The 24105-nt window shown below is 52.2% G+C and overlaps 3 protein-coding genes across 3 annotated transcripts in view; 1 reads left to right on the forward strand and 2 right to left on the reverse strand.

The window, feature by feature from the left end:
• NCLIV_063730 (putative thrombospondin type 1 domain-containing protein) overlaps window positions 1-14589 on the reverse strand; it is a gene marked incomplete at both ends in the record, with an annotated part of 31707 nt that extends 17118 nt beyond the window's left edge. The window contains 16 exons of the mRNA XM_003885924.1: window positions 1734-1940; window positions 2856-2888; window positions 3363-3818; window positions 5249-5539; window positions 6248-6550; window positions 7317-7352; window positions 7977-8090; window positions 8517-8540; window positions 9283-9558; window positions 10249-10563; window positions 10950-10982; window positions 11556-11795; window positions 12476-12719; window positions 13081-13308; window positions 13791-13959; window positions 14429-14589. Coding sequence (XP_003885973.1) covers window positions 1734-1940; window positions 2856-2888; window positions 3363-3818; window positions 5249-5539; window positions 6248-6550; window positions 7317-7352; window positions 7977-8090; window positions 8517-8540; window positions 9283-9558; window positions 10249-10563; window positions 10950-10982; window positions 11556-11795; window positions 12476-12719; window positions 13081-13308; window positions 13791-13959; window positions 14429-14589 — 3130 coding nt within the window. The remainder of the gene's footprint in view (window positions 1-1733; window positions 1941-2855; window positions 2889-3362; window positions 3819-5248; window positions 5540-6247; window positions 6551-7316; window positions 7353-7976; window positions 8091-8516; window positions 8541-9282; window positions 9559-10248; window positions 10564-10949; window positions 10983-11555; window positions 11796-12475; window positions 12720-13080; window positions 13309-13790; window positions 13960-14428) is intronic.
• A 1994-nt stretch (window positions 14590-16583) lies between these two features.
• Window positions 16584-19279, reverse strand: NCLIV_063740 (conserved hypothetical protein; the record flags this gene model as incomplete). The annotated part of the gene is made up of 5 exons (XM_003885925.1): window positions 16584-16747; window positions 17105-17519; window positions 17838-18058; window positions 18395-18724; window positions 19057-19279. The coding sequence occupies 5 exons, from the start codon at window positions 19277-19279 to the stop codon at window positions 16584-16586; spliced, it is 1353 nt and encodes a 450-aa protein (XP_003885974.1).
• A 1290-nt stretch (window positions 19280-20569) lies between these two features.
• On the forward strand, window positions 20570-23008 carry NCLIV_063750 (Calmodulin, related; the record flags this gene model as incomplete). The annotated part of the gene is made up of 5 exons (XM_003885926.1): window positions 20570-20572; window positions 21290-21481; window positions 22028-22114; window positions 22424-22504; window positions 22862-23008. The coding sequence occupies 5 exons, from the start codon at window positions 20570-20572 to the stop codon at window positions 23006-23008; spliced, it is 510 nt and encodes a 169-aa protein (XP_003885975.1).
• Between the last annotated feature and the right edge of the window lie 1097 nt (window positions 23009-24105).

A 24105-nucleotide genomic window follows, 5' to 3' on the forward strand; every position in this document is an offset into this window, starting at 1 on the left:
TCTCTTTTGAAGACGTCAACGCACAATCGACCCTCGCACGAAAGCGATCCTGTCAGGTGGTGAGTGCAAAGAAACATCATCTCGTCTGTCCCTCGGCATTGCTGAAGGAATCAAAACAACCGCTACAACGCACAGCATACGCCACAGGAGCTTCTCGAGACAAATGAGGGCCTCAAGCTCCTCTTCATTTCGAATCTCAGCGGAAATGTCTCCCAACGAAACAAAATGGAGTGAACTGGCACGCAAAAGGCATCACCAAGCCGCGTCGGGTTCGTGTCGAAGAACGCGGCACACCCGGTAGACTGCTAGGCTTCCTAGGCAAGGCTTTTCTCTGTTCTCGTATGCAACCGCATTCATAATAAACTGATACAGCACCAAGATGCAAGCTCCATCGCGGTGCACATGAAATGGACTTCTGCCTCTTTTGCGTCATCTTTCCGCCACATATTCTTTTCAAAAACGAAATATATAAAGCACTCGGCAGGCTTGAGTCGAGTCACCTGGTCTCTCTGCGACGTCACTAATGAAGCATCCAGAGACATCTGCAGCGGCAACGCTGCCGGCCCACGAAAAAGGAAGAAACGCGCTATTTTTGGGACAGCCCCACCCTGACAAAATCGCCAATGATGCTTACATCCTTTGAACAAATAAATGTTGAAAAGAGAAGAAAACCATACGGCTCTACAGGGGGCCTATGTGCCGGTGGGGACGACGAGTTGGACGAACAACGCAGCAACTCAGCGTCTGTGCTCCGCCTAATTTTGAGTCGCTTTAGCGTACAGGCGGTGCCAAGATCACGGAAAAGCAAGGCTCTACGTACACTTTGTTCTTAAGTGCGTGCTGTCTCAGTAGGCGATGGGAAGACTTTCTTTCCACCCGTTGAACGGCTGAATCTGACCGTGCCTGAGGTATGCTTGTCTACGTTGTTGCTCATATCGTGAGCAATCACACATTCGAGATATCGGGGTTCCAGAGAAAAAGCGAGTGCAGTTGAGCGTGCGTACGTGATCTTCCAGTTCCGCACGGCCATCTTCATCTACATATCCACCTAGCTACATGCAGATGCAGACATCTACCACATATAAACGTAAGCATATATATATATATATATATATATATATATATCATTGCATTACTCATACGAACATATTGTCGCAGAGTCTTATGGAGTGTCATTGTGTGCCGCGATAGTGAAACCCCGCATTATTCCACTTCATTAGCCAACCCAGCAATCTATATGGAGCATGCCGCTCTAGGTTGTTCTGCAGCGTAGGCCAATGAGTGAGCTGCTGGCATGGCGTCACTCTGAAGCCTTGTTTGTACACACAGAAGCACTTGCTCGGTCGGAGACATCTAGCACCTCACATCTGTAGCTTTATTAGTCTACCCCTATAGCCAAATGTGTACGGTGCTGCACTTAAAGCGATTCTTTTGGCATTCATATATATATATATATATATATACATACATAAGTTACTGTCATGCAAAATATCTACACTTATGGATGTGAATGCATGTAATAAGCGTTGGCCCCGGGACGTTGGGCTTTGCCGAGATGGGACATACAGCAACCATGGTGTGGTGCAGAGTGAAACGTAGAAGAGCCTTTCACCTTCCTGCGTAAATGTATTGCTTTCCGTTCTTCTATATCTTCTATGCTCCGGTTCTGCGCATGGCCTTCTGCAGTCTCGTTCTCTCTCTGAACTGCCCTGCTTCTTCTCAAAGAAACCTACCTAGATCGTAAGTGCATCTGTCGAGGACAGTGCCTTTTGCGCGGTCCGTGAAGCAGCCAAACACTGAAGGGTAGGAGGATTCTCCACCGTCGCTAGACAAGAGTTTCTTGCATTCCTCCAAGAGTTTCGAGCAGGTGACTCGACACAGAGGGTGTGGGCTGCCGGGGTCCGCGGTCATTGCTGCCCCCGCACAGACGGGCAAAGCATCTGGCACGAAGTAACAGACAGACATCAAAATTCCCAGAGCGCAACCTGGAGCATCCTTCATGCATCAACCGCCCCGCCTGAGTGTCAACATCGCCGAAACAGCTCCGGGGGTGTGGATACGCGCAGGCAAACGAAAACTGACACTCATGCCACGAGGGTTTGAGGCTGATAGCACAGCACAAGCAGCTGCATAATTCGACTTGAGAAAAAAAACTGTCTAAACATTGGGATGTATATGAGGGTGTACTGCTAATGCTGTTTCTCGGCAGTATATATGGGCATAGAGAGAAAAGGAACGCGGAGAGACACGAGGGAGAGAAGCTTATAGTTACTTGATAGATACGTAGGTGCACAACCACGCACACCGAAAGCCACGTATACAGGCAGGAGAGAAAGCAAAACGAACATGCTCCGGACACAAGGGGTATGCACACGTAGATGACCAAAGATAAACACAGGAGAGAAATTAAGAAATCAACTACACGAAGGTACACGGGCAGCGACAGCTGCCTCGGTGTGTGCAGAACTTGTGAGGAAGTCTCGCCCGAGTTTTTGTCTAACAGGGACACCAGTGTTGAGTTGTCGAGAAGCAAACAACAAACACCACAATTAAACCATCCGTCAGCGCACACTGATGACAGTCTGCAGAAATGATAGTGGTGCCTCTATAGAAGGACACTATTTATTCCTGGAGGGTACATAACCCCCCGAAGGCTCCTGCTGATGCCTGGAGAGATGCAACTGAGAAAGCCTGAAAAAGAGGTCCTTCTGTGGCATTTGCATGGCTTTAAGATCCATCGGCTGTCCACGTATGGCACATAAAACAGACATGCGTTGATAGATTTTGCTCCGTTTGGTATGACAAATGTATTATAGGATAGGAGACGAAACAGTCAACACAGAGGCGCAACGTACCTCCTCTAGCGGGTGGTGTGACTGACAGACGCGCTGCACAGAAAAACGGTCCATGAAGAAAAGCGCATATGGGTATACGAACTACATATCTGGGTTTCCGTTCGCCCTCACACTCGCTCCAGTTGCGCGTCTCCTGCCCTCGCATCTACTTCCTGTCTCTCTATTCCCATTTCCACCTTCCCTGTCGTGCATGCTCCCCGCGGTAGGCTCCTGATGCCGCCCTTCTCCTTGCATCCCAGGCGGGTCTCTAAGCCACCTGTGCTTGTCACTCAGTTTCCATTTTCCGCTTAGTGGCTAGGCAGGCGTCGACAAACCCGATGGCACCTCTGCTCCGCAGTCTTTTTGCCGCTGGAGGACTCTGGTGTGTCGCTGGCTTCTTTGTTTCGCGAACACGGAGTCCCCCACTGTATCACCACTTGGCCGGGCCACCCGATGAAACCTACTTTTTCGGTTCCCACGTTTTTTTTCTTCTCATGTCCTCCTCTCACCGTTCCCCCGCGCTCTTACCTCCACAAAACACTCCAACGAACCAAGGGTTGTTCAAGCAACCACTTCCCTGGTTCATTCCATTTTCGTATCGCCACTTATCGGGGTTTCCAATCCAAAGCGCCTGCTTCCCTCTAGCCACCACGACTCCCTTTCTACCGCTTAGAGCAGTGAAGGCTGTCAACCAGTCGTGCTTTGTCACTTCGGCTTCCTCGGCCGAACAGGGCGAGTAAGTCCCAGAGCAGCTGCATGCGCCGTATGATGTGCTATACACAGAGGGATTCGTGTCGACTTGGCACGTGAAAGAGTCTGTGTTGGGGATGTAGCACTTGGGTAATGCTTGGGCCACGCACAACCATCTATTTTTCGCCTGCGCACAACTTGTGGCGAACAGACTGGCGCACGCATCTTGGCAATCCCGGTCGTCTACTGTCGTGGCAGCTGGCTGTGAAGAAAATCCCCGAAGGCAGTGCGGATCTGGCGCATCGAAAGGCAAAGGCAAACAAGGGGAACTCCGGAAACGCGTCGGAAAGCGGAACTGGAAAACGACAAGCGCTACTCCGAGGCAATGGGGGAAACGTCTCAGTGGAACCGACAGCCGCGCAAAAAGTCAAAACCGCAGAAAAACATCGAAGACCCCAGACTGTACTCAGAAGCCGCGTTCATTGTACGTTGAACCGACATTGCGCGACAAAAGTGGATCGGCACGATCGATAGAGAGAGAACATTTGCACGGGAACGGAGGCAACAAAAACGAGGGCGAAGAAAAACATTAGGGAGAGAGATGACAGGAGACGGGACCAGGTAACACATGAACCGAGAGACGGATAAACGGTTTCCACTGTTGCCTCAGTCTGCCATAAAACAGCAGAACGCACGGGTTGGAATGGCACTGGGATAAGAGGACTAGAGAACGAATGTCCGTCCTCTCCCGCAAGCAGCCACCCGCGAAGGCATGGTACTTCTGAACGCCAAACGATTCTACTCAAGGCATGTTAATAGAGACAGAAGCCTTGAAGTGTTCGGTAAGTTGACTGGAAATCGAGGACTCCAGTTCTCACGTTGTCTCACTTCTAGAGGAAGTCGTCACTTCCTGTGGCATCCGATCTGGAAAGCAGGACAGAAGAGCCAGGAAAGATAAAGATAGTAGCACCGACCGTCTCGCCTCCTACCACTGTGAATGTCCGAGCTAAATCCGGCCCCTCTCCAAAACCTCAAATGATATGCAGTTCGAAGGACTCACACGCAAAGTGCATCGGAAGATGGAAGCATGCATAATGTCTATATATATATATATATATATATATCCATACCCGGCATGCAAATGAAATTTTCAGGAAATGGATCCACCACAAAAAAGATTAGACTTGACGGCGTTAGCTGAAGTGCCGTGCTGTGAACCAAACTGTCGTGTTACGCGACTACTGTCTAGATGCGTTATGCAATCACTCACTCCAGTTGACAACTCGGACGTGTTTCCACAGGGTAGTCAGTCGCCTACGCTAGACATTGCTTTCGGTGAGGCACAGCCATCTACCACCACCCAGCGGCTAGGTTCATGTTCCCCATTGGCCCTGTACAGAGCCTATTGGGTCCACCGTGCCAGACACAGCCATGCTTATACTTCTCACAGTGTGCGTTACATCACGACGCATTGTTGATGATGAATACCCATGGTTGCGTTCGTCTGTGTACTTGACGAGGGCACAGCCATGCAACTCGGGACGAGTATGAGACAGGCCCTTGCACACCCATGCCTCGTTAGGATATGAAATGTAGGCAAAACGTAGGGAGGACGCCGCGCTAGCTCGCGTGGTTTGCCTTTTAAAACGTATGCCAAATAAAACGTAATTTGAAGAGTAAACCGAATTTTAAATTGCTAATGTAGCCTCGTTTGCATAACATACCTTTGCAAAGAACAAAATGGTGCTCATTGGCAGAGCAGACATAGTCCTGAGCATCCGTATGTGTGTACGCATAGTCCCGAGTCCCCGGAGGCGCTGTCCAAATAACCCTGTCGGCCAAACTGACAGTTACACCACTCTTGAATTCGCTCTGCCACGTCGAAGCTGTTAGTCGGCCTTCTTCGTGCGTGCAAGGATTTGCACTATTGGGACACGAACAAGATTTCCCGTTACGGGCGACCGTCCCCGTGGTGCGGTACGGTACACACGTGTAGTCCGTTGGCAGGCTTGGCCCTATAAGCACACAACGAAAGGGTAGATCTTCCCTCTGTGTGAAGGAGCGATTATGTGGAAAAAAGGGCACACAAAGATATGGACAAGACTTCCTCCAAGTTGTATTCAGGAGGACCAACAGGTGGCATCTTCTATTCACATCAGATGCATCAAATACAAACTGCAGATAATCCTTAACCAGCAAAACCAGGCCACGAACCAATGAGATCGAAAGGAAGAGCTGGTGCCGAGTTCGTCCACTGTCACCGACAAGTCTAACATTGGAGGCCCCCGATATTGCTGCAGATATACTACATACTAAGATCCTGTGCACATATACGCACAGACTCAGATGCGTACGTGTGTCCTTGCAGTAACACGAAACCACCCACACGCGAGTACACGGACAAGACATGTTTGTCCCCGTGCGTGCAGGCCGGACGTGTCCCGAGCCCGTCTGGGTTGAGTGGAGACCCCGCTCCCCGACATCGGCGGCGTTTACGCTTGCGTGCGCAGTATACCTCCACAGCCATGGCCGCACATACAGATCCGGTAGGGACGTCAACACACCTGGCGCGGGCGATACGCACATATGTGGTGCACGAGTAACGCTGCTTGTGTGTTCGGCGAATTGCAAAAAGCCGACAGAATGCCCATTGCACTGCACACCAGGGCACAATTTTCGGTTCAGTGTGAAGCCCAAGCTGTTTCTCAGAACGGGTCTCGTACCTGGAATGCAATTGCCTCGGACGACGAGTTTGACGGTAGATGTGCTGCAAAGAATTTCTTTGGGCGTGAACAGGGAGACGTCAATAGCACAGGTGGTGGCGCCCCTCGACCAGTCGTTCTGACACGCTTTCCGAACTGTCTCTGTGACGTCTTCGTAGCGGCAACCTGGCTCATGCACGCTCGATAAAAGGGTCGAGGCTGGCCCGATCAACGCTTGGACCACCTCGGGGACGTACAGGCTGTCACAGACGAGCCGAATCAATACGGTTCCGAAGTCCGGGAGATACACATCGATCTCATCCTCTGTAGGGACGCGCGACACAAGCATCAACTATTTTACGCACGAATGCAAGAGCGACTACTTGCCACTACTCCAACGTGAATTCACGGAATAGCAACAGAAGCTTCTGTGCTGTGTTGAAGCGCAAGCCAAGAGAGACGCGATACAAGCTTATACGCCTAGACGTATGCATTTGGAATTATCTCCGACAAATACACGTTCCTATCTTCCTAGAGGTCCGTCTCAATCAACTGTCACACACACCACAGCGTGAAACTACATTCCGTTCTCATTCGCTCTAATTCTCTCCAGTGTCGCTGCTGTCGACAAAAACAGCTAATATACGGTGAAAAAAGGTGCAGAAAGGATGTACGGAAGGCACGGGTTGGCCTCCGGTTGGCTCGGCGCCGGTTATCAAGTCTCCCATAGAGTGGTGAGGAATGCGTGTGTGGAGCAGTCAGGAACCTAAGGCATAATTCTTGACGGTTTCACCGCCACAGTAGTTCATATCCAGTCGACTCTCGGACGCACAGACCCGAATGACAAACTAAACGTAATCTTTCGCTGAGGCTTCCTTCAGATGTCCTACAATTTTCGTACGCGTAACGGAGGGTTCAAGTGAAATGATGATCTGGTTCCTATCGTGCGGCGGCGACTAATTCTATAAATCATATGATCGGAAGTCATTTCCCTAGGGGGACAGGCTGACGCTTAACCGGTTTTGATATCACGCGTGCGTTGCTAATGGCAGAGGAAGTGCCACGCCATCAGCGTGTCTTATTGGCATACCATATTGCTGCAGAGGAGCTGTTGCCGGCCGAGTAGCTGCAGGACACAAGACATATTGACGAACCACGCGACAAAATGGGAAATTCCCTCATCCGGCTTGTGCCCCCCCCCCCCCCAGTTATTAGTTCTTTTCTAGACCCGCTGCGATCCAAAGGAGCATTGATGGCATCCTCCCACTCAGTGTCATATGCCCCTCAACCAGAGTCCCTATTCATATCATAACAACATAGCAGTTAAGGCTAACGCTTGCTCGTAATGTGGTCATGTCAACGTACACGTCCCATTCATCTATCACTGTCACCGGGGAGTCCGGCAGTTAAAGCAGCATTTAATTGGGGGAAGCACCGCCATATATTATATGAATTTTTGTACTTATACGTAGCATGTGTTGTGTGCCGCAGGTGCTCCCGAAACTGAGACCGGAGTGGATAGCAGGAAGACATTCGTACTCCCCAGCTGAAGCATTGTTCAAATGGGAAAAACCAGCAGTAGCTTACTACGTCGCCACGACGAATGTTACGCATTCGCTGTCGGAATCATCGAACGACGCAGCGAAATGATGTGACTGTTACCACATACGAAAGAAAAAAGTACCAGAGACTTCTAGCTCCTGTTCGATCCAACAGCACTCGTTTTCAAAAAACGAGTCAAGTCACCTACCAAAGCGACAGTAATCAAGCTGATCGAGAAAACTCGAGCTCGTCAGAGAAGGAATTGCAGGGAAATTGAAGCTGAGCCAGAAGCGCTCAAACTCGCTTTGGCAATCCGAGAGTTCTGATACGTCATTCGTAGCAACAAATGCGCCCCATGCCTCAAGGCACGGCAGACGGCAGTAGTCGACTCCTCGTTCTACTATGTAGCAGTTAGGGCCCTTGTTACCACCTGAACGAACACGTCAGTGAGGCGAAAGAAAAACCGAATGGCGAGGAAGCGTACAGTGAAACGCAGTCAGCCCACACAAAGTTGTCATGCCGCACAGTATACGAGGCATACCACTGATGCTCCATTGACACGTCAAGCCAATAAAAGCTGCAAATCGTCTATTTACGTTGCGTCTGGTAGTTTGCTGGTTCCTTGTCGAACCAGATATACCAATGGACATGTATCGTAGAAGCCTGGTCCTGACATTATGAACTCTCTACGGCTGTCTATGCATTGATACAGTCTGCCATGTCCCGGCTGGACAAGCAAGGGACTTACTGAGTGCGGCCGCTGGCGTGGGATCTGTGGCGACACACAAAGTGGACGTCAATAGCATCTATCATGCAGTATAACCGAATTCATTAATATACAGGCCACAGTGTCACGCAATTGATGAGAGGAGGTCCCTAAATCACAAGGTGTCTACCAGCAGGACCTCAAATCACTTGCACCATCCGGAAACGTACACCGTGATTGATAAATACAGATACGGATATAGCTCAGTATACGTGCGTACACATGGCGGCGATTATAAGACAGTATTGATGAAAGTAGCTCCGCGGGCCCGCGTGCCAATTTGCACGTCCGCCGATGTAAGGACATGTGTAATGGCGCATGTCGATCCCCCCGAAGCCTCCCTGCTTCGGCGGGCTTTTAAGAACATGATGAACTCGACGCCAGGAGAGGGGAACATTCTCAAACCTATGTTCCCATGCACACCTGCGAGCTCGGCAGGTGCCTCCCCAGTGATCGCCAACTATCGGATGAAGGATATACAGGTGCATTGGTTGACCCAAAACGCAGACACGTTCGCGCCTCAGCCCCCAGAACGTGACTACAGTGCACAGAAGCAGTGGCGTTGCCTAGTGTGGACAACCCACAGTGCCTGCTAGCACAGCATGAAAGCTCCTGATGAGTGTGGGTATCCACTATCACTCCAACATGTCGTACTGTAGAAGCCCTCACGATCAACCTATCCTCTTCCTCATCACTGGATAACACCCAGACAAGACACGCTAACAGTCGCACCAAAGTGCTCACTTACTCTTGCACACAGCAATAGTGTTCGTCGCAGCACAAAGCGACTGGCCTCCTGCATTCATTGCATCGTAAGCTTGAAAAACTGAATGTTTGGGCATGTAGCGGATATGATCCCGCAGCGTATACTGGTACGACCGATTAAGGTTCTGTAACCAGCTGCTCCTGAAGCTGCCCTCCTCCAGGGAGCACGGGGTCAGGGCCTTTGGACACATGCAGGCACCGCTTTCTGAATCGAATCCGCCGGACTCGTAGAGCTCGCAGTCAAAAGGCGCAGTCGCATCTACATCAACCACATGAGGTATCAGACAGCAGGTAACAGCCAGATACGCATGAGTCCTCCTTTCTGTTTGCCCACGTAACGAAGACGACTCAAAAAACCGAATTCGCGGTGGGAATAAACAGTACGCGCGAATGTGTCCTACGCCCTCATTTTATTATCCAACGCGATAGGCGACGGACGGAGCCACAGGCAAACCGGAATAACGCGACAATGCACTATTCCAGTGCGGAGATGTCACCACGCACTGCAGTACGTGGGGTTCATATCGACTCTGAAGATGAACGTTTCTCCTTACTAGCAGGAGCCACACCGCAGGTGCACCGAATGAAACACATTGCTCCAGCAGTTGAACCTTAGTGACGAACAAATGACATCACGGGGTCATCTGGTCGCATCCGAGTCCCGTTGAAACTAGAGTCTAAAACCTTGTACAGGACGAGGAATTGCCCTGACGGTGGTTAGCAAAACCGAAACAGCCCCGAACTCCCATAGTACAAAACTGTTACAAACAGTGCCTGGTGTCACGGTTCCAGGTAGTTACAGTCAGTTATGTGAAAGAGCGCTTATCCGCTCCCACTAGCTGCAGCAACTGGACGCAACAGCACATCGAATAAGCAGCAGTTTCGTGCAGGGTGCTGGACTCCTAATAGCGAGAAGGCAATAGCGCGTCGCGTCCGCAAAAAGACCCACCATAGGTGCAGTTGAAGAAAATGTGCAATGTGGCATCCTCTGGGGCGAAGCAGAGGCCCTGATATGTCTGCGTGAGTTGATCGATTTGTGCACTACTCATAGAGCATCCGACTCCGCTTTGTTCTGCACAGAGCTTCTCTGTGTCCTTGCTAACGTCCTGAACTTCGCATGGTGAAGCTGTTAAAATCGAGACACCCTCTTTCGCATAAAAAGCACCGACAATCTGCGCCTCCAGCTTCTCGCCTCCACAATGAGATGACGTACTCCAGGTGGTTCCAGCAACAATCTCGTCCACGTTCAGGTTCACCGAGTGCTCTGAGCGGTCACCACGTACGTCCATATTGACAAGCACATTTGGATGGCTCGGCGCCCGCGAGCTTGTCTGTGTCACGGAGTCGGAGCGGCAAGCCAGCCCCGCCGCGCCTCAACGCCTGTGGTTAGAAACGAAAACAATTGTCGCGTCACCAGCGAAGGCCCTACCGTCGACAGGGCTACTTTTAGGCCTTACGTGCATGATGGCACCTTCCCCCTTTCTGCCAGCAGCGTTGTATCGGCTTCCCGGCTTCACCCTTACATCCACATCTACAGTACCAAGTGGTGGAACAAAACCTTATGTATTGGGGAAGAGCTGTCCTTACGGCACTCATTCGCTCCGGATCTACCCATTTAGTATCACCGGTAGGCCTGACAGCTGCTCTTACCGTACTGCTGTTTCAGATCCGCACTCCGTGTCTCTGGAGCACAGGGAAACAGGAAGCACCAGACGGTCATACGAAGCACACAATAAAACATGAAGTAAAATTGCTGCCTAGAACCTCAATAGAATTCGTCAGAGATCCACGTTATCATCCCTGTGAAAATCTGGGAACGATAAGTCCCGTCGTCAAGTGCTTCCTTCCGTGTGCGCAAGTCAAACTAGTCCGAATAAAGGTCAGAGCCATCCTTTGGGCACACGTTTTGCGGTTCTTCACATCGTGACAGCTATTTCCTCCTTAGGCGAGAGCAGAATATGAGGACAACGAAAAACGAACACAACAAACAAACTATACAACCGCTCCGCCATCCATAGAGATTGGGGACTGAATCTGTATGACCTGAAATGGTTACCACAGAGCCTCTGTCGTCGCACAAGTCAGCGTGTATCGACAGCTTTACTGCAGTTTCTCTCCATTTTGTCTTCAACCGCGTAAGACGTGTAGAAGCTCCGGAGGGATGAGCGACGCCCCCACACCCATACAAGCATTAGCAGGAGCCTCTCCAGCCACAATGTCAACGATGTGATTGGTACACGGTGAATCTGGTCCTACCGAAGATGCAAGATGTTACAATCCCTTTTGCAATGCTCGCGTCAACTTCGGGAAGTGCTTTTATTGTCTCATCCGACCGGAATGCATTCTCGAAGCAGTCGTTCACGTCTTGACAGCCCCAGAACTCGTTCGACTTGGCATTCCAAAGGGCCTTGCATGCCAGTTTGCACGGTTCGGTAAGCGCACTGGGAACGCTCGCCGATTGCCTGAAGCAGTTGGGCCCTCCGTTGATTCGCTGAACTGCAAAATCCCAAGCACCCATACGCAGGATGTTTTGAGAGTTCAGCTGGGGCATGTGTCTCTGCCGGTAACCGCCGCGCTCCTAGACGACGTCCTGTGACGGAAAACGGGCCTCCCATTGTGTACAGTAGCAGCATGATAGATCGAATTCGATTCATCACTGCACCCGGTTCTCTCGCGCAAACAGCGATAACCAAAGAGAGCCTTGGTGAACTACCACCTGTTCTGTGGGCAGGTTCCAGCTACTAATAGGTTCAGTCACATACCTGTTGAAGTCGGAGTGCCTGTGGAGACGTGGCACAGAAGATAAAGACACATGGGATAAAACTTATATATACTACGAGGCTCCGACAAGCTTCATCACGCATTATTGTCTTTATCTCAAAGCGTTTATTGCTTAAAAAAAACGGCTTGGAACACGCGTAACGTCGTTGAGAGTATTGAGGAACAGCGTTAGATCCGTGAGCAGCTATTGTACTCTGCACTTTGCTGAAGGACGGCACCAATGACGGTTCAGCAGAAGATGAAGTTCTCTAGCAGGGTTCCTCGGGGCGAGCTGACGGCCAGGATGCGTGCCTTATCCCAACGCGTGACGCAACATGCCTAAAAGATCTTGAATAACCACCAAAAGCACTTAAATCTGATCCGAGAGTGCGATCTGATGCCCAATTGCAGTTTACCAGTAAATGCGTGAGTGATGTCGAATCTGTGAAGTTCGTATGTTGCTGCTGCTCTACAATCTTCAACTGCGACCAGGCTCTCGCGGTCAGTGCCGTCTGGTACTGACTCCGGTGTCAGCACCAAGGCTAGAGGTGCCTCGTTACTCGTTGCCCACTGAACTGCAAACGTTGCAGGGATCGTGCCATCCGCTACGACATCTGCCACCGGCAATTTTTCATTCACTCTAAACTCATAGCGCTCGGCCTGAAGAACCATAATATCGTGGCAGACAAACGGTGGCATCTTCACACACTGCTAGCTCTACCCGAATCACCCCGGTATTCCTTCCGTAAGATGCAAATAGAAAATGGATAACCGAGAAGAGATGTACAGGCCCTCGTCACACACACCCCCCATCAACCTCGAGCTCATTACACAAAGAGAAGCAAAGTGAAGAAAAGAAGAAGAACGCAAAAAAACACGGATGACGGCTGTCGGAAGATTCATGGTACTACAAAATCTACTAAACCCCACTGCTGAGCCACGCCCTTGTTGTCACGCGTATGGGTTCACGAAGAAGCATCAGACGAAGCAAGGGAGTCGGCCGAATTGTGCAGTGACCTACCACGAGATTGACTCCGCCAATAGTTGCTCCTGGCATGGCATCATACTGAAAGACGCCGACCTTCAAAGAGAAACCGCTTCGATAACTAATCTGATTTGGGAAGGAAAACATCAAGGACCCTCCGCTTTTGCCGTTGATTACTACTGGGTTCAGGTACTCTGCCGACGAGTACAGCGCGTTAATCATTTCTCTGTGGTTCTGTACGCCAACAAGGACGCCGGGAGTACCCTACGAAAACGCTCACAAACAGGATGACGTGACACAATAGCGTTCCGTTCTCGCGTTCACCACCACCAAACACGAGACTGACGTTGACATCGCTCCAAACGGTAGCAACACGGACCCACTACGCCCCAAAACGTCCTGGCAGGCGTATCAGTTTACTCTCCGGGCAAGCGCTGTCGTCGGTCCACATCCACAGGTTGAGGAAGGACTGGGCCATGAGAAATCATACTCAAGTAAGCTTGACCGAGGCCCTTTGAGTCCCCTCCAGCATGTCATAAATTATACATTCGTCAAGTTGTGAGGGGCATAAAGTCGCTCGCGAATTCATCTCCATGCCGGCGCTCCTCATGGTTGTGGAAAAGGGCTTTCTGGTTCTACTGGCGCCTCCAAGGGGATGTGACCTCTTTTCCGTGTCTCTCTGTTTCAAGCTCCCAATCCCAAAGTCCCATTCCCGACGAAGTGCAAAGGCAATGATAGGAACATACGGGTCTGTCCTGCCATGCAGCAAAAGATGTCGACCAAACGTGGCCCGCGGGGATGGTGCCTGGCGCAGCGAGGGTCAGTTTATGTGCCGTCCAGTCAATAGTTCGTTTGTTGGAGCGGTCGTAGTATCCGGCTGACGTCAGGTCCACCGCAAGCCATCGCACGGAATAGCTGGCCCCGATGTTGGACGCCCGGCTACATGACGGAAAGTAGACGCGTGCGCGAAAGCCTGAATTCGTAACTGCTCCTAGTAATACCAAAGCGAAGCCATTCCCCGCTGTCTCAGGCGGTGACGTAAAAACGATTGGATCTATCATGGGCTCCTCAAACTGTATAGTAGTCCACCGAGTGCTCGTCAATTCGGTCACACCCAACTGCAATTGAGAAGTTACACCTAAAGAGGACAAAATAACAAGAGCAATAGTCGGTTTTTTCGAGCAAGACCAGACGGGAAGCCAATGCACAATGATGATCTACAGTAACATTTTTTATATGCAAGACTCTATCTACACTAGCGAGATGCTCCTCGTGATTGACAATACGTGTACGGAATGGAAGATGCATGCGATGCCGTGAAGCAGTGAAGTATTCCTGAACAATCCATCATTTCCCTTATACGGTCGCACGTCCGAGTCCTCACCCCTGAGAAAAAGAGCGGCAACAAACGCCGCTACCAGGTAAAGCAGAGACGGCGCCCTGGTCGCCGTAAAGACCATGGGGGTCCGAAGCCTGAACGGCTGAACGCTGAAAACCCCCATGGCCGCAAGTCCCAAGAAAAAGGCCAAAGCTTCCCGTGTTCATCGAGGCGGGAAGCCTCGTTTGTAGAGGGAGACTTCGGCGACTTGCCCACGATGACCTTGCAGAATCATTGCATGACGCGGTTCAAAGGGTTCCCTCACAACGGGGGACGAACGAGCGTTCTAAATAGTCCCGACGTGTCCATGAAAAACGCCGACGTCTGCGGTTGAAGAAAACTTAAGGATATACGTCTAGTCACCCGAAATGAAAGAAAATTTATGCATTTTCTGCTGTACGGCAGCCGTGCATCTGGATTCAGTGTCAGCTGGAATTGCAACAAGCCGTCATCTGGTCACAGTGAGCCGCGTCTCTGTCCGTTTCGGTTTTGCCGCCACAAATCACGTTGGCAGGGCATTATGTTCACGAATCATCTGCACGACGCAACATTTATAGGCAGTGTTTTTTGATTTATAGGAAGGTGTTGCATTCGGCGAAGCCGTGTCAAGATGATTACCACCGTCCTGTGTAAGCTCGTTGGGAAACCCGGCTACGTGTGTGTCTTCCGCGCAGCATGTGTCGTGCGAATCTTGATCTGTCTTTTCGTAGCTCTCGATCCGTGCCGGCGTTACCTATAGGTCTCTCAAATTTACCAGTTAAATTATCACGCCTGGTATCGTGCTCTCCACCGGTTGTCAATTTGTCTCTGCTGTGACGGTCCAGAACTACTCGCGTGATCTGGGTCACTGTTACTGTCTCGGAGGTGAGGTTCGTGCTGCACTAGTTCGACTACCCTGCCGCCGTCAATCAGCGGGTCAGATTTGGTGAAAAAGCGGCTTTTACACCACAACGTTGGACGCTGCCGCAGAGTATTCCAGCGTACTGGCAAGACCATCTGACAAGCGCGACGTCGGCACGCGATGCCGACGTTGTTCGTGGATGGTGAAGGGGGCTTTCGATGTAAACCACTTTGGCTTCGGCCGACGCCGCATGCACGGGAGCGTACTCGAGAACGTCAACTGCTACTGAGCTTCCTCACCCCAACAGAAGATATCTCGGTGTTAATGGTTGAATGCCTTGTTCAGCCACTAGGAAGATTCATCTGCACGAGTCAACATATTCACTAAATGCAAAAATACGCAATGTGAATTTAACTTTGAACCATTTATGATCTTTCGTTTATACTCTGTGGAACCACTGTAAATGGTAATCCACGTCGCTTCGAACCTCCAAACTGTAAAACTGTCATAAAGAAGAGAAAGTCGGACATCTGTACAAACCGAGTCGGGCTATTTCGTGTTGATAGTCACGAGTTTGAAGTTCCACTGTAGTGGTGGCTAATATAAGGTCCCCTTCGGTGTGCGTGTTGCTGAACGGCAGCTTTTGGCTCAATATGTTCCGTTACGTCGCTCTTCACGAAACCGCCGCCACACATTTCTGCGTGCTGTAAGCAACGTGCGCAGAGAGACTCTTCTGCTTCCAACATGCAGCTTCCTAAGCTCAAATTCTTTCCAAGGGCCACTATTCAGTACGACGCGGTGCACACGTTTAGAACCACGAAACGAGAATACTTCTCCACAAACCGGGCCACTGTCACCGATGTTAGCCCCCTTCCACAGGACGTAGCCCACATTCCGACGCCCCCTGTATCTACATGAGGTAACTAGACGTTCGGGAAGCATGTCGAGGACCGGGTATAGATTGTGGCAACCGCAGTGTATTTTCGTGACTCCGTCGGGAATTCGCAAAAGCAAGTAGTACGAATCGTCGGCTTGCATATTCGAAAAAAAGGCAGCAACTGCCCACAGCGGATGCGCATAGGCTTACGCATGCGTCGTAGACAATACTTACTCGCGCTCACTGTGAACGCCAGGTGCGATGGTCGTTTTCTCTGCACTGCGGTTTTACAGAATCTAACATACACAGTTTTCACGCAGAGAGGGGTGATCTTTACCGCTTACGCGGTTCGAACTTCCAGCAGGGGAGGCGAGCCGATCTGCCCGCAAACATGACCGCGGGGCAGATTCAGAGAAACAAAAACAAACATCACAGTCATCCAGCTACCGGCGAAAGGCTCCTATCTTTGTGAGCAAAACCGTCTCGTCCGGAAAGTAAGTTTCGATAGTTTTGACCAGAAATGCAGAATGAGAGGCGTAAAGATCCTTCAATGGGTCAACACCCATGACAACAAGCCGAGGATCTTCGTCAATGTCATAGAACGCCGCTGAAGCACGGCAATCACACCACACACATTCCACACCGTCAGGTTAACGACTTGCATATGGATACCGAATAGAGCTACATATGGCTACGTCGGTTCCCGCCCAGCGAACATTGGGACTGCCCTTCAGCCATGTCAACGACATGACGCCACGATGCCATAAGCAACAGCTGAAGACGGTGAGCCAAATTCTACGCTTCGGACGTTACCCATATCAACGTCCTTCTTCAGCAAGACTTGCTGTATTACATCCTGGAGCGAAAACATAGTTCCCCCTGCCCACAATACAGTCCCACGTCACTATACCACTGTTTTCGGGACGCAAACGCAGAGTAGCTGCCATCACGATTGGCTGCTTACCGGAACCGAGCGAGGCATCATCCCCCGCCTGGAGATGGAGATGCTTGTAATCTTCACCGCTGACGTGCCAATGCAGAACAATGGTCTCCATCCATGCATTATTTGTGTTTCTCTCGTCATCTACATAACCTGCGTAGATAAGGTGGCCCCATTTGATTTTATCGTCACTCTGCCACAAGATGCCGCCTGTCTTGCTGTCTCTGGAAAAAGGGCCAAACACATTCCGGAGAGCTCCAAGTGTCTCTTGATAACGCCGATGGCCGTCATCCGTGTGGTCACCATCTTCATATGAAACCGCTTCCTCGAGAAATTCACGGACGATTGGCGTGACTACGAGTGGGCCATCTGTAGGATCTACAAATCCACCAGGAACCGCGAACTTCCCACTGCCGTCGGTTCGCCGGATGAGAGCCACCTGCACATGTGACACATCGAAGACACACTGCTGTTTCAAAATAACAAACCGCACCTCCATCGCGCGGTTTGCCTACTCAGTCGCCACACGCAATATTTCTTCGTCACTGAGGAGCTGCCTCCGTGTACATGGAAATTCTTGGTAACGCTGCCTATCGCATATAGGGCGACCTCCGACGTGTACACGACAATTCGCTGGGTTGAAGTATGTCCTGGAATCCCGGTAGAGCGAATCAGAAGCTCTGGGGCGTCTGGGTTTGTCGCGACTCAGGAGGCGCGTGCGGAACCAGGATAATATCTCTACAAGTTGCAGCCTCACCTGAAGTTTCCCGTTAACCGGGTTCCGGGCTGTCAGCAGAGCGTCAGCTGCGTGATTGGCTCCCCACTTGCCGAGCACGCCCCTGCCTGTCAGGTGGTGACGCGGGAAATCGGACGAACTTGAGCAGCGGTCACCGGATTCAGCGCCCTTTGGACTGACCAGACGGCGACTAGCAAAAAGAATCGGATTGAGTGGCCGCCTAGTTCGCGTGTCCAACGCCGCTGGAAAGCAACCCATACGCGCGGAGACGCGAAACTCATCCAACCACTCCCGTGAACACTAAAAAACGAGACACGAACGGGAACGGTTCTCAGCCACAGCTGCCTTGGGTTTCATCGGGTGCCGGGCCTCTTGAACATCCCTCGAAAGACCAAAAACACGTGCCACAGACACCCTGGTAGGCGCTGTCAAACGTTCTAACATAAACGTACACGTCAGCTGCGTTTTAGCAGCGCTAAGCTTGCCTATACACTCGGTAAAATGAATCAATAAAACACTCCCAGATCACATCGTTTCGCGTCTGCCCGCGGCCCACATCAATGTGCGAGTGCGCTTACGCGTATACAGCAATACTGGGAGTCGCGGTACTTGTCCAATCTCCTTCTGTTCCTCCACATCGTGTGAGGTGGTAGACAGTGCGTCGTCCACTCCAGAGCTACCGGCATCGGATTCGCTAAGTTCCAGCCGCGCACGGAACGCACGAGGACACGAGAACCACGCTGCCTTGAGCAGCGCAGACTTGTGTCGGACGTTCACGTAAGACGGCGCAAGTTCTACCTCTTCAACATTTGCGGAGTGCATCCACGGAGGAAGCGGCTGAACATCGAATCCAGGCACGGGCTGTTGAGACAGAGATCCCCAGTCAAACTCTGCTGAGGAAGGGAAGCCTACAATACAAACGATGCACAGACACTAGCAGCAGCGTTTGTCCTTCATCCTGCACCACAGCACACCAAAACAACGATGCCTGGCCAGAGCACCTACATCGCAGCAATACAGAGAAAGAGCCCGTCCGTAACAGGAAAGCGGGCCGGACTCGCTCTGAGCTACGGAGGATATACGGAAGGCAAGTTGTCCCAGAAGAAGAAAATTTCTTGCCGCGGATCGCGTCGAGGAAACGCTAGTTGGGCATGACTTGATCCGCGACCGGGCGGACGGAGCACAGGCTCGGCACGTCCTCAGTTTGTGCGTGCCTGTCAAAATATCCTGTAATTCTTACATTTTTGCTCGCGCTCCTGTGGCCAAAGGTCTCCAGGATACCGCAGAATTTTCTGGTACGCCTGGCTTTTGAGAAGACCATCCAAACGCGTCGCTTCCTGTGACTTTGGCGGTTCGGCGCCAAGGGCGCGCCGCGCCAGGAGCTTTCTGGCCAGGAAAATGAGGTGGTACAGCGAAGAACTAGAAGGGAATGACTCCGCTGGCACGGCAATTTTGTTCCGCATTTTCTTCAGCAGTTGTGGAGCACGAGTGTTCTGGTTCAAATGCACGCCTGATAGAGCAGATTCGACGTTTCTAGGAGCCTCGGCGGCACATATCTCTGTTGGAGAGTCAGATAAACAGAGAACGGACACAAGAGTACCAATGAAAATCGTCTGGAATGCGAGCGACGGACGCCATCTCCTCGTTACGTCTCTCCTGACTAGAACAGTGCGCCAGGAGCACATGCGGCTGAGTTGGAAACCCCGTTGAGCCCGACGACCCATCTCCCCTGAAGCCGAGTTACAGCGCCGCATTTTTCTTTCGCACGCGGTGACAAACTGCAATTGAAACAGAAACAGCTTTCGTCGCTCGCGTGGCTGTCACTACAACTCATTTCTGTGGGGCTGTTCTTCGTTTTTTTCAGACAACGCCGCTAAGCGAGACGCAGATTACGTAGGTCACTGAGTTGCGACGTGGCGGAAACCGCTCGCCGAGCGAACGCTCGGTGGAATCGAAGTATCACGCAGCTTTTGATCGCCTGCGTGTTGGACATCCGCTGCTACGAAAAGACGACTAGAGTGACTTTCTTCTGCTTCAAAGGCGTAATGTGTCGCTGCGCAGCTTACAGAACGCAGAGACGCATCCGACAGCCTCTTACCGCCGCTCAAGCACGTTAAAGGTCATTAACCTTGCTGCAGGCTCGCTTTCGTACAGGTCATCGCGCCCTGGACGAGGTGGGCACAACCAGCTCTGTGCTGTGGCTGGCGCACACCTGGTGACCATCCCGCAACAAAAATACAGACTCGGGAGGGAAACTTCCTCCGGCTCACATCGACGCTTTCCAGGACGGAAAAAACAGCGTCGAGCAGGGGCGGACGATCACAAAGGATACTGCAAAAACCACCGGCAAAATGCTTTCCTGGTCCTTCCCCCATCTTTTCGCAGGCTGGCAAACGCAGCACGTGCCCGGTGGTAAAACAGTGGGGTCGGCAGTAGCGAATCTGTATACCCGCCACAACAACTGTTCACGCAGCGCGTTTACCCGCCGATGCATGCACGTCCCAAAGAATGGTGCTCCACGAAGAAATTCCTTTAGCTCCTCCTTGTTGAGCGGCACACTAACAAATTCAATCAACTCGATACGCACTCCGTCATCCTGGCATACTGTGCCGTTCAGATCGTTGCCTCTGGCTTCGGTGTGTGCACCTCAGCTGCCGTCTGCTGGCTCTCAGCGTAGCGACTGCGACTCCGCCGCTTGCTTCCCGTTAGCGTGTTCGGATTCACCGCCTCTCGCCACGAACTCCCCATGAAAGATGGTAAGTTTTCCTCCTGCACATGCGGCATGCTGCGGCATACGAGAAGTCCCCGTCGGTGACGACGGGGGAATTGCGCGCCTGTGTCCAACCAGATGCCAGACTTTTTCTGGAACAGGCAGACGATTATGGGCGCAAAGCGTCTAGAAAACTGGCAGCCTGGCCATCCTCTCCTACAGGATCTAGTGTTCCACATCCATCACAAGCGACTGAAGATTCGACTTGGCGTTCCGTTCCTACGGGTGCACCGAGTTACTCTCTCCCTCTGAACGTTTCTCTCCTCCCTCTGAACGTTTCTGACTTCACTCTGCTACGGACAGGCACGTGCTGTCCTGGACGACTCGTTTGTGCAACCGTCTGCGCGGGGTTGTTGGTCTCACCTTTTCCACTTCCTGGATACGGGCCATCACTTTCAGTGGGCAGGAATACCCTATTGTTTGACAGTGTTCACCCTGTCCGGCACCAAGCGCTTTCTTCGGTACGCCTTCTGGAGAGGAAAGGCTTGCTGCAGTCGCGTCAAATGAGAGCCTGGAAGCGGCTATTTTGAAAAAGCGCGTTTCGAACTCGTCGCTGTCGAGGTTTGCAAAAGAAGGCTGCCTTCGAGGACCGAAGATTGTTGGTCTTGTTGGCTTCCCCGCCTTGGTCTATCGTTCCTCTTTCTCTGGCTCCACACACCGCCTGTCAGCTGTAGTGCCTCTGCGCTTGCATCTGTCCCTGCAGCATAGTCGAAAAGCAGCGGGCTCTCTGCCACGTGGCCGGGGGGCGGGGAAGAAGACAGAGTTGACGGAGGAGCAGAGGCAAGAAATCAAGGAAGCGTTTGACTTGTTTGACACAGATGGCTCGGGATGCATCGACGCAAAGGAGCTCAAAGTGGCGATGCGAGCTCTGGGCTTCGAACCCAAGAAGGAAGAGGTAAAACATCCACAGGCCTCCACGTGTTCCTCAACACCAGTGAACACCGGACCGCAGAGGGCCGCTGGAGGATCGGTCACGGAGGAGCAGCGCGCTGCCTTCAGGGGTCTCCGCGGATTTGAGATCGCGAAACCCGCTGGCCCGCGCGCAAGCTTCTTCGTTTTTCTTCTGTCGCCCGCCAGGGTGTCGAGGCACGCGCTATGCGATCGCTGCGCGGGAGGCAGATCGTCTCCACCGCTGTACGCGTTTTGGCCGTGAGGCGACGTAGCTCGACGACACACAGCCCAGGCTAACGGCTCCAACCAGGCTGAAACGGGGGGGAGGGGGGGGGGGCTGCGCCTCGACCTGCTTGTCACATGTGGGGCGCTGCGCCACCGGAGAAGCGCGTCGCGGGTCCGTTTTTACGACCGATGAAGTGGTTCAGGGATTTCGGCTTCTTCTAGAGCTACTCCGCGTCTGCCGTCCAGAGGGCGGCCCTCGCTGTCTCTCTGGATCGCGCAGCGGGCTACGGCATGTGCAGTGTGTCCCGGTTCGTGGGCTTTGCAGATTCGCAAGATGATCGCGGACGTCGATAAAGACGGCACAGGGAGCGTAGATTTCCAGGAGTTTCTCAGCCTGATGACTGTCAAGATGGTAAGGATCCACGTATGCTGTTTGGACAGTTCTCCGTGCCGCCTCGGTCAAGCGCACGCCGAGACCGACAGGCTAGGGAAGGGTTGCCAAGACGCGGAGGGTCTTCCGCCGGACTTGCATGCGTACCGCCTGAAGAGTGCATGCATACTCACACACACACACGACGCTGTGCCTGGTTTGCATGGAACACATGTCGGACAGAGCTGCAGCGGGTCACGCGTGAAGGCGCGGGCGCGGCGCAACCGTGAGTGACTCACGGGCTCTTTAGGTGCGGGAGCGTGTGCTCGCTGCTGATCTGGGTCTTCACAGGCAGAGCGCGATCCGCGCGAGGAGATTCTCAAGGCGTTTCGGCTCTTTGATGATGACGAGACAGGGAAAATCTCGTTCAAGGTGAGTGGTACCGGGACTCGTTTCCCCCGAGGCTGCTCAGTGCAGTGTCGTGTCGTGCACCGCTGTGTGGGTGTTGGGAAACGCTTCTTTCCATCAACTCCAAAGTGAGACGCAAGACCGAAGCAGTTTCTGTAGGCTACGACCCGCACCCGCCTGCCGTTGCCAAATGGGAAGACGGCACTGTAGCCTGCAGACGGATGCGCGGCAGTCTCTTCTGCAACGCACGCGAGGATCCTGTCTGGACGTGCCTCAGAGGAAGAGTATTACGGCGAAAGAGTAGTTCCGTGGAACACCGGTGACACAGCTTGTCAACTGGGAAGGCCTGTGGCTGGGTGGTGTGTCGCACGTGGCATACAGAATTTGAAACGCGTCTCAAAAGAGCTCGGCGAGAATTTGACGGATGAAGAACTTCAGGAAATGATTGACGAGGCCGACCGCGACGGCGATGGTGAAATCAATGAAGAGGAATTTATTCGTATCATGAGAAAAACAAATCTTTTCTAGAAAACGCTTGAAGGCAATCTTGCTCTTGTTCTTTTTAATGGTTCGGGGACTTTGCCGAGGGGAGAAGCGACAGATCCGGGGACTCCAAGATTCGCATGCTCGGCTTCGCCCGAGCCAGTCTGCAGCTGCTGCGGCACCCACCGCGAGAATTACTTTTCGCTGCCTTACAGGGCATCGCAGAGATCCTTTGTCTATTGTCAACAGGGAGAGTCGACTTTTTTTCATCCCATGGTGGCCGCTCCGTTGCGCGAGTTTATACTCCGCAGCGGCCGCCGGTTCGTTGCAGACTCTTTGTAAACGTTTCTTTTTCTGTGAGCCTCTGGCGCCGCTGGGCTGTTGTTTTTCCTATCTGTCTGACCGGTTCTATGAAAGCTTCTCAGCTGTCTTGACATGTGGCGCCTAGCCGGTGCGTGCCCTGAGGCCCGCAGGAAATGTGCGAGAGGGCCTCGGTCGTGAGTGGAGAGTCGCTCTTGGAGGTCCGCTATCCTCCAGTTGTTCTTGCTCGCGAAAACGTCGCCAGAGTGCTTCCACTAACCACGCTCCGGATCCATTATGTCAGGCAAACGTTCCTCCGTTGCCCCTCGGAGGCAGCTTGCTTTCCCGCCCACACCGCAACGCAGCACGGCGTGCGCGCCAGAGAGTAGTCAGCACGGCAGGGGTTTGTGTCATGAATGTGGCATTTGCAAGCCTAGGCAGAGCCAACTATGGACCCACAGGTGCATTCCAGAACTTTGCCGAAACCTGCCGTCGGCTGCCTGCACTAGTACCACCCTGTTGTCGCCCCAAGCACACGTCAGGGAAGTGATAGCGGACCCACACGAGAGCAGCTGCTTCAATAGCAGGAGCAGTGTCTGCACCACAAGTGGTATCGGAGGGATTCGGCGCTCGAGAGGCGCGAGAAGACAGCTGACTGTGTTGCCCGGTTAGACATGACGTCTTGGCAGAAGACGGCGTTCTCATGGTTCGCAGTTTGCCACTGCGCCATGCGCGCAATCTTCAGAGGGGAGTGCGTTTAACAGGACACGTCGCCTCGTCTGCCTCCACGAACGTGTATATGTGTACAGGTTAAGGAAGTGGCGTGCCTCTGGAGTCAACGT

The sequence above is a fragment of the Neospora caninum genome, chromosome XII (assembly GCF_000208865.1).
Source record: "Neospora caninum Liverpool complete genome, chromosome XII".
In the NCBI taxonomy this organism is placed as follows: Eukaryota; Apicomplexa; class Conoidasida; order Eucoccidiorida; family Sarcocystidae; genus Neospora; species Neospora caninum.